Genomic DNA, 10605 nt, shown 5'->3' on the forward strand with positions numbered 1-10605 from the left:
CAATATTTGAAAGAGATAAAATTAAAATCATTTTGTTTTTTATATTATTCTCATTATATTCATTTTATTTTTCAAAGGTAAAAAAAAGAGCCATTAGATAAGTATTTTAAGAAAATTAATTTTAATATGAAATTTTTTATTTAAAATTCTAAAAATATAAATTAATCTTTTTTACTCTTATAATATTTTTAAAGATTAAATTATATTTAAAATTTAATTTTTAAAAGTTCCTAACATAAAAATTCATTAAAATATAAGGTTACAAACATGTTGTCAGTTAATTATAAGCATTGTTGCTTTGCTCCATCCAAACCTAAAACAAAACGTCTACAAAACAAAAACCCTCTCCGGACACCGTATTATCTGTCAAGACTAAAGAGCAGAGGAGTCGCAATAGCCGATAGAGAGGGAGAGCGAGCTTTAAGAATAGTAATCCTATGGAAGAGGATCCAGAGAAGAGATTCCACTCTATCATGGACAAGCTCCTTAACGCTCCTTCTTCGAAATCCATCTCCAATCCCAGGTTTTCTTTTGCTTTCTTTGCAATTTCCCATTTTATATCAGTTTGTTTGTTTATTGATTATTTGAATTTTGATTGACAGTTCACCAATATCATGTGGAGCTATACAAATATCATCACCATCAAGAGGCAAAAAACGAGACAATCGTGAGTCTGCATTAGCACTAGTGGAACATGTTTCTTCAGCTGACGCTCCTTTGTGTAGGCCCTGGGACAGGGGAGATCTTATGAGGAGGCTTGCTACTTTTAAGTCTATGACCTGGTTCGCTAAGCCCAAGGTTCATTTTATTCTCATCATCCATTTCACCATTACCTTTTTGGCACATGGGTTTTTTGAGGAATTAATGTTTTCATTGCAATCAATCTAATTAAATGTACTGTGTGGAATCCAATCTCCAAAGGCAATTTTTTTTTCTTTTTTTTTAAATGACGGGCTTGTACCTAGCCATATGCTTCCTTTCGCTGTATTTTATGTACTTTTCTCAGTTCTATATGCGGCACATTAATTAAAATGTTAGATGAAAATATTCTAGCTAACAACCTATGAGAATTCAGTTGCTGATAAATCTTCATAACAATACTTTTCCTTCAAAGCATTTGCTCTGTTCTTATTATTCAAAATCAAGTTGCTAGCATTCTGTAAGATCACATTGGTTATTTTTTCGAAATCTCTTAAGAATTTGTACCTCTTCTGTGTTAAAACTGTCTGTTTCCTAATAACGGAAACCCATATTGTGGCTTTTATTTTTTCCTTTTGGAAATATTTTTACTATCCCTTTACTTTATTTGGGGTCAGATGGGGTTAGTTCGGTATATTCTACTTCTTGAGTTTAAAATTTGAAATGGCAAGAATTATATGGAGTTATATAGCTTTAGCAATACTTTGAGTTTTCTGAAAGAGAGAAATTAAAAGGCATTTGGGGGGGGGGGAAGGATGTACAGTTAAGTTCTCTGAAGGACCTTTGAGTTAAAATTGTACACCTGTGGATGCTGAACAGATTTTTGCTAATAATGAGGGACTTTTTTTGTCCTATAGATTAATCTTATTTGTATATTGCTGATTTGCTGAGCAGTGGTTTCCCTTGTTTTTGTTAGTGGACGGTGTACTGCCTCAGTATATGTATATATATATAAAGTTTCCTTATTTGCATGAATTATTTAATTATTTATCAGTGAACTACACATAAGTTGATGAAAATATCCTGCACCCCTCATTGAGGACCATAAATTTTCCATGGCTGTTTTATATCAATGAACTATTTTCCTTTTTCCCCATTCTTTCTTTTGTTTTTGTGTTTTTCTTGAGCCAGTAAACCTTTTCAAAGTATTGAATTCTAACTTTTCCTATCATTCTTAGGTGGTAAGTGCTGTGGATTGTGCGAGAAGGGGATGGATCAATTTGGATATGGATATCATAGCATGTGAAGCATGTGGAGCTCGTCTCCTATTTTCTACTCCATCATCTTGGTCACAGCAACAAGGCATGTCATGCTTCTTTTTTTTCTTCCTTATGCTTTGGCATGTACACTATGCTCACGCCCAACAACTTATTATGTTTGCATCTTAATTTAACTATTTTCCAAGTTTTCAGTTGAGAAGGCAGCATTGGTATTTAGTTTGAAGCTGGATAATGGACACAAACTATTGTGTCCATGGATTGACAATGCCTGTGATGAAAGATTGGCAGAATTTCCTCCCACTCCACCTCAAGTTTTAGTTGATAAGTTCAGAGAACGTTCTTGTGCGCTCTTACGACTTTTAGCTCTTCCACTGATTTCATCTTCAGCCATTGAATACATAAGATGCCCTCAGCTGGAAGAATTTCTTGGACAATCTCCAACCCTGGAATTTGGCAAAATGTCTGCCAACCTATCACAAATACAATTCCTTGGCAATGATTGTGATGCTGGTTTTGCCAACTTGTACTATGAGGTTCGGTCCTTTTTGACATTTGTATCTAACACCTTTTCATGTCAGACCACTTTTTTTAGTTTTCAGTATTTTAATTGCAGTGTTGAATGTGCTATTTTCATTAGAATATAATATTTGTGCCAAACAATGACTAGGTGCATGTGATAGTTGCTATACATTAACACTATGGCAATGGTTGTTTTCCTTGCGATAGATTTCCTGGTGAAGTGTAATAACAATAAGCATTTCCAGGCACATACGCTCCCTTGTTAATGTTATTTTTCTTGTATAACTTTTCTGCATCACGTTTTCATGTCAGCCCACCTTTAAGTTTTCAGTGTTTTATTACTACATTGTCTATAGGTTCTATTTTCACTAGAATATGTAATGTGTGTGAAACATTGACCAGTAAAGTGACAATTTACGGTGCCATGTATTCATGATCAATATTTTGGTGGTGATTTTCCTTGTTCTGGAATGTTGATGAGAGTAATGACAATCTTAAGTATTTGCAGGCACAAAAGCTCATAAGTTTATGTGGCTGGGAACCGCGTGCGCTGCCTTACGTTGTTGACTGCAATGACAAACCAACACAGCCTGTTAAGGATACTGGCTTCACAGATTCATTCCATATGGTCATCAATGGGCAGCATCCAAGTATTCGAGTCCGCTCTGTTGCTACTGAGCAAAGCGTTGACACAAATGAAGAATCTGGTTCTTGTAGTGGGCCACATGCTGATTCTAATGCTGTTGTTTTAGATTGCAGGTTCTGTGGGGCGAGTGTGGGACTATGGACTTTTTCTATGGTTCCACGTCCTTTAGAGTTGTTTAAATTGGTCGGTTATGCAGAAGTCAATAATAACAAGAATTCTGGACAAGATTCAGCTAATGAAAATCATGTTGACAACAGGGGAGTCATTGGAAACTCTGCATCAAATGGTGCATTGTCTTCTATGCATAGACCATCATATTTAAGTTTCACAATTGCTGGGGGTCCGCCCCCAACAAAACAGAACTTCAAAGCAACAATTTCATTGCCTGTTATTGGCCGGAATTTAAGGGCCAGGTTTTCTTACGATTCTGATTTTAGGGATCGTACATGTGATAACCAAGAATTTTCTCAATCTGGATCTGAAAACAAGAATCTATCTTCAGAGGAACGGGAATCTGCAAAGCACAATTTTGGTGAACAAGTTTCTCTGCTCGAAGCTGTGGGTCTGTTAAAGAGCAAAACACATGACCAGGGGCAGTGTAGTTATGCCAGTGGTGACCAATCTTCTTGTTTGAACTCTGGAAGTAGTGAAGGTGATGCACTTAGAAAAGAGAATAACTCCAAGATGTCTTTGGAAGGGATAGATATCACTAGAGAACCAGCTTTTCCTGAAACTGCTGGGTATGATTCTGCTGTGGAATGTCTGACTCAGAATCCACCAAATACAGTGCATGGTTATGATGCAACTGATCAGCTGCCTGAAAATTCAAACAATATTGAATCACATGATTCAGTAGTGGGGGTTTCTGGAGTTTCTCAAGTTAGTGCATCTTCTATTTCTGGCTCTGCTGCCATTTCCCCAATTGGAAGTGGAAAACGTAGTGAAAGTAACTCCTTAGAGATGGTGACTTCATCTATCAATCATGATGAACAAATTCCAGGAGCGGATATTTCAGGCAGCAATGTTGCCTGTCAGATTGGTATGAGAGGAGGTGAAACTTGTTCTGATATTGAAAACACTTTAGCTACTCAAGAAAAAAGCCAAGAAGGCACCACAGGAGTGCAGTTTCCTGTGAACAGTGAAGTTGTGGCCAACAGTACAGGTGTGTAACTATTTGGCTAGGCTTTTCACCCTTTGATTCGGATTATGAGTTGACTGAACATTGATCACACTGGATCTATAGAAGCATTTTCCAAATGAAATATTGGCATATTAAGTTCTTTCTAGAAGTTTTATTGAAGTTTTTGATTAGTAGTTTTTCTTTTGAAGAATGTGTTTTTCCCACTTTGCATCTCCAGAAGTTGCAGTCATCATTCAAGTGCTGTTCTTTTCTGATTTGCATGAGACATTGTCATTTAATCATGAAGGAAGTTTATTAACCTTGATGCCATCATGTTCCAGGAAAGGATCCTAAGAAACTGGCATTAGACAAAGCTTTGGGATTTGATCCAATCAGACAGCACAGACATTTTTGCCCCTGGATTATATCAACAAGCAGTGGGGCACCTGGTTGGCAACAAACACTATCTGCTTTAGGGCGTCAGAAAGAGTTTTCTCTTCCTTCTACAAATTCTCCATCTTCCTCCCTGAATAAGGTAATGAAAAATTTTACACCCCTTTTGGTGAATCGCTTTTGTGCTAACTATGTGTCGTGGAAAGTGATGGATAGAAGCATGGTGGATTTGATATGGCTGGTTGCCAGCTGAGGCACTCTGAGTCTTTTTCAATCTTTTGTGTCAAATTCCTCCCCAGATGAATGATATCTTTTTAATTGTAATGCACGTCATCATAAATCCTATTTTGGGTTTGACACATCAGAAATTAACTAGAGTGGTGAGTGAGATGGTTAATAGCTCAAGACTGTTGATGTTGGTAACACAGACAAGATATGGAGGGAAGAGAAGATTGATTGTGTCCTGATCTTCCATCATGTAGATGTTGCCAGTATCAATGCTGCTAATAGTTGGGGTTTATTTTGGTTGAACTGACATATTCTGTAATTATATCCGTAATGGATTATTGCTGACAATTTGTTGTTTTATAGGTGGATGATCCCATTGCTTTAGTTAGAAAGCTTTTCACGTCTCCTGTGAAAAGAATGAAGCCTACTAGTGGATCAAGCTGAAACAGCCGGTGCAGCTAATAAGTTTTGTAGGGCATGGATGTGTTTTCAAAGATACCTGGGATTGGCGTCTGTTCCTCTGTAAATGGTAGGATGTCGTGTGATGTTTCCTAATGGTGTATACAAAACTTGGAAAGAGTTCTGAGTGATAGATTTTGGCGAAATAGGAACACACTTTTAATTGAGTTGAGCTGTGACTTCCTTTGTTAAAACGCTATTATGAGATTGTAGTGAGGAATAGCAATGGAATTTATTCTAAAAAAATAAAATAAAATGGTTGTCCCTTCATTTTTTAAAATAAATCAATAGAAAAGGGTTGCAACGAACATTTGGTGTTTGCTCCAAGCCACAATTTGCGACTACCACCTTAGAATACTGTCGGTCAAAGCCTCTTTCTGCAACGACAGCTCCTTTGCCTCGAATCAGCCTGGCAGCTCTGCTCACCAAACAAAACAAAGATAGTGTCTATCTATGATCAACATAATGCCAAGTTATCACCAGTTCAGATTGAAGTACACAATCTTTGCTTTCTCTTGCAGAGTTTGTCGAACTCACCTGAAATAAGGAGATCTGATATTCTCCTGCGAGGTCTTCACATGTCCAATCTTGTCTACAACCTCCATCCCTTCCAATACACTTCCAACTATCAGAGATGATGCATCCAACTCTGGTGAATCCGTGGTGGCTATCACAAACTCTGTACTGCTCGGATCAATCACAACTTCTTCTTGATCAATCTCAAGGTTTCCTTGCCTTGCGACTAACTTCAACTTTGGAGGCGGTTTGGAAGGATCTCTCACAATAATGCTTACAGCTCCAGCCAAAATCTTGATACGTGGACGGGTCTCATATTCCCTCTGCCATTCATACACGAGACTTTCAGCTGCCAAGTTGCTTCCTGTTCTCCGTGCAAGCTCAGCATCTCACTCCGTATGACCTTACCCCACCATGCTGCTCATAGTTTGGCATGATTTTGATGAATTCTTTTCTTCTGTAACTAATACCAGCAGCTCCACTTACAAGATTGCTAAACCCAGCAGGTCGAGCTGGGACATCCTCTCCGTGTAGCCCAATGATAATGCGGCCAACAGGTTCTCCATTAATTGATATTATCAAGAAAAATGCACGCTTTGTTGTAGTTTTATTGCTGCACTTATGTCTTGTGCTTGTACTGTTTTTTTCTCATGGATCATTTTCTTTGGAATCTGGCAAGTTTTCTTCAGCTAGCTCTGGACATACTGAATGGTTCTAGGGTTTGAGAACTTAGCAGAAGAAGCAACGAAGAGTTGCCAAAAATGGCAAGCTCTCCTCGCGATAATTTGCAACATTGCTTGATTATGGTAGATGAAGGGGAACTGGATTTGTGAAGGGTGTGTTGGTGGTAATGGAGGATTGGAATACTTTTGGGTTCGGCAACATTTCGCTTTGAAGAGACCTTTTTTCTCTGGCTTTGTTTTCTTCACTACTCTTTCTGGGATTGGGTCTTTTCTAGTGTAAAGGAAGTTTGTTTCTTCAACTAAATTTTTTGAGGATAAGAAAGGTATAAGCCCAATCCATCCACAAGATTACAGGAATAAAAATTGATGGCTTTTATGGCACGTAATGCACACAATTTATCTGAACAAAGCCTTGTACGGGACTTTGTTTATGGAGTAGAGACCATTTTTTTTTTTTCAAAAAATAAGGAAATGGAGATAGTGCCCATTTTAACGGGGTGTCCATGTTTCAACTTTCGAGTCCCATCCCATGTCCAATATATATGATCAAGACAATCATCTTTTATTATATAATAATTAAAAGAGATTCATTAAAGATGCTATGTTTCTGATTGTTTAGGCCGGATAAGTTATAAACCAACTTAGTGTTTTTTTTTAAAAGCAGTAACAGTTGAACAGTAACAGTCCAAATATTTCTTGATGAGCGATTTTCACTCCCTTAGAGGCAGAACTGGGTTCTCCTTCCTTTAGAGAACTTGTAGCATCATGTCTTAGCTTTCCAACGCGACTAATCTCGCTTGAATCGGAGTTCTCTAACTCCAGATATGGTTAAAAATATGTGTAGAGGTCAGACAATTCCAGTTAAAAAAGGAGACAGTAACAGTTGGATAGTAACAGTTCAAATGTTTCTTGATGAACGATTTTGACTATCTTAGAGGCAGAACTGGGTTCTCCTTCCTTCAGAGAACTTGTAGCATCATGTTTTAGCTTTCCAACGAGACTAATCTTGCTTGAATCGGAGTTCTGTAACTCCAGATATAGTTAAAAATCTGAGGAGAGGTCAGACAGTTACAGTTCAAAAACGAGACAGTAACAGTTGGACAGTAACAGTCCAAATGTTTATTGATGAGCGATTTTGACTGTCTTAGAGGCAGAACTGGGTTCTTCTTCATCAGAGAACTTGTAGCATCATGTCTTAGCTTTCCAATGCGACTAATCTCGCTTGAATCGGAGTTCTATAACTCCAGATATGGTTAAAAATATGAGGAGTGGTCAGACAGTAACAGTTCAAAAACGAGACAGTAACAGTTGGACAGTAACAGTCCAAATGTTTCTTGATGAGCGATTTTGACTCTCTTAGAGGTAGAACTGGGTTCTCCTTCCTTCAGAGAACTTGTATTATCATGTTTTAGCTTTCCAACGAGACTAATCTTGCTTGAATCGGAGTTCTGTAACTCCAGATATGGTTAAAAATATGAGTAGAGGTCAGACAGTTACAGTTAAAAAACGAGACAGTAACAATTGGACAGTAACAGTCCAAATGTTTATTGATGAACGATTTTGACTGTCTTAGAGGCAGAACTGGGTTCTTCTTCATTAGAGAACTTGTAGCATCATGTCTTAGCTTTCCAACGCGACTAATCTCGCCTGAATCGGAGTTCTATAACTCCAGATATGGTTAAAAATATGAGTAGAGGTCAGACAGTTCCAGTTAAAAAAGGAGACAATAACAGTTGGACAATAACAGTCCAAATGTTTCTTGATGAGTGATTTTGACTTTCTTAGAGGCAGAACTAGGTTCTCTTTCCTTCAGAGAACTTGTAGCATCATGTTTTAGCTTTCCAACGAGACTAATCTTGCTTGAATCGGAGTTCTGTAACTCCAGATATGGTTAAAAATATGAGGAGAGGTCAGACAGTAATAGTTAAAAAACGAGACAGTAACAGTTGGACAATAACAGTCCAAATGTTTCTTGATGAGCGATTTTGACTATCTTAGCAGAACTGGGTTCTCCTTCCTTCAGAGAACTTGTAGCCTCATGTTTTAGCTTTCCAACGAGACTAATCTTGCTTGAATCGGAGTTTTGTAACTCCAGATATAGTTAAAAATCTGAGGAGAGATCAGATAGTAACAGTTCAAAAACGAGACAGTAATAGTTGGACAGTAACAATCCAAATGTTTTTGATGAGCGATTTTGACTGTATTAGAGGTAGAACTGGGTTCTTCTTCATTCAGAGAACTTGTAGCATCATATCTTAGCTTTCCAACGAGACTAATTTCGCTTGAATCGGAGTTGTATAACTCCAGATATGGTTAAAAATATGAGGAGAGGTCAGACAGTAACAGTTCAAAAACGAGACAGTAACAGTTGGACAGTAACAGTCCAAATATTTCTTGATGAGCGATTTTGACTGTCTTAGAGGCAGAACTGATTTTTCTTTCCATCAGAGAACTTGTAGGCTCATGTCTTAGCTTTCCAACGAGCTAATATCGTTTGAATTGGAGTTCTATAACTCCAGTTATGGTTAAAAATATGAGGAGGGGTCAGACAGTAACAGTTCAAAAATGAGACAATAACAGTTGGACAGCAACAGTCCAACTATTTATTGATGAGCGATTTTGACTATCTTAAAGGCAGAACTGGGTTCTCTATTATTCAGAGAACTTATAGCCTCATGTGTTAGCTTTCCAACGAGACTAATCTTGCTTGAATTGGAGTTCTGTAACTCCAGATATAGTTAAAAATATGAGGAGAGATCAGATAGTAACAGTTTAAAAACGAGACAATAACACTTGGACAGTAACAGTCCAAATGTTTTTGATGAGCGATTTTGATTGTCTTAGAGGCAGAACTGGGTTCTCCTTTTCTCAAAGAACTTGTAGCCTCATGTATTAGCTTTCCAACGAGACTAATCTCGCTTGAATCGGAATTCTATAACACCAGATATGGTTAAACATATAAGGAGAGGTCAGACAGTAACAGTAAAAAACGAGATAGTAACAATTGGACAATAATAGTCCAAATGTTTGTTGATGAGCGATTTTGATTGCCTTAGAGGGAGAACTGCGTTCTCCTTTCTCTGAGAACTTGTAGCCTCATGTCTTAGCTTTCCAACGAGACTAATCTCGCTTGGATTGGATTTCTATAACTCTAGATATGGTTAAAAATATGAGGAAAGGTCAGACAGTAACAATTCAAAAAAACGAGACAGTAACAGTTGGACAGTAACAGTCTAAATGTTTCTTGATAAGTGATTTTAGCTGTCTTAGAGGCAGAATTGGGTTCTTCTTCCTTCAGAGAACTTGTAGCCTCATGTCTTAGCTTTCCAATGAGACCAATCTCGCTTGAAACAGAGTTCTATAACTCTAGATATAGTTAAAAATCTGAGGAGAGGTCGAACAGTAACAGTTCAATGTCTAGACATTGACAGTTCGGGATTTAAACAGAAACAGTTCAATTATAAAGAAAAGAATAATAACTGTGGTTGGACAAACAACGACAATATTAATCGGTGAAATGAGAAAAATATAAAATATTAAGAAATGACAGAAAGAAAGACTTATTGGTTGTTGATATGGTTATTATAAAACATATCATTGAGTGAGGAAAATTTATAAGATAAACCTGTGAATTACAGGAGGGACCACAGGCGTGGTGCAACAACAGTAGCAGGGGAGCACGAGTAGAGCTTCTATTGCAAGTAGGTGATCCGCACCTATACTTTCTAGTTAAATTCTATGATTTAATATGTTATTGATGTGAGATGTGAATTACCAAATGTTGGATATTAGGAGAAAGGAGGAAAGTTTGCGTAATGATGCCGATATTTTGGATAGTATTCTGAATGTATGTGTACTCAAGGTGAACGGTTGTTGTGTGAATTGCTAAGTGATGAAATTATCGTTGACAAAGGAATTATGAGGAATGTGATTTGGGGCGTGAACTAGCATACATTTAGTGTATGTTAGGATCCCGGGTAAGGGGATCGCCATGTTTGGACAAGCATACATTTAGTGTATGTTAGGATCCCGGGTAAGGGGATCAATCATGTATTGGGTAGCATACATTTAGTGTATGTTAGGATCCCGGGTAAGGGGATCAAGATGTATTAACTAGCATAC

General features: G+C 37.5%; 1 protein-coding gene and 1 long non-coding RNA gene across 2 annotated transcripts; one reads left to right on the forward strand and one right to left on the reverse strand.

Annotated features, from left to right (window-relative positions):
• The first annotated feature begins 301 nt into the window (after positions 1–301).
• Positions 302–5554, forward strand: LOC18105687 (uncharacterized). Its single transcript, XM_024586727.2, has 7 exons — positions 302–523; positions 603–798; positions 1878–2001; positions 2112–2452; positions 2947–4246; positions 4546–4739; positions 5189–5554. The coding sequence occupies exons 1-7, from the start codon at positions 438–440 to the stop codon at positions 5267–5269; spliced, it is 2322 nt and encodes a 773-aa protein (XP_024442495.1). The 5' UTR covers positions 302–437; the 3' UTR covers positions 5270–5554.
• On the reverse strand, positions 5531–6731 carry LOC112324358 (uncharacterized). Its single transcript, XR_002978202.2, has 2 exons — positions 5822–6731; positions 5531–5702 (listed from the first exon to the last, which is right to left on the reverse strand). It is a non-coding gene; the product is annotated as an uncharacterized LOC112324358 (long non-coding RNA).
• Between the last annotated feature and the right edge of the window lie 3874 nt (positions 6732–10605).

Source organism: Populus trichocarpa, chromosome 15 (genome assembly GCF_000002775.5).
Source record: "Populus trichocarpa isolate Nisqually-1 chromosome 15, P.trichocarpa_v4.1, whole genome shotgun sequence".
NCBI lineage: Eukaryota > Viridiplantae > Streptophyta > Magnoliopsida > Malpighiales > Salicaceae > Populus > Populus trichocarpa.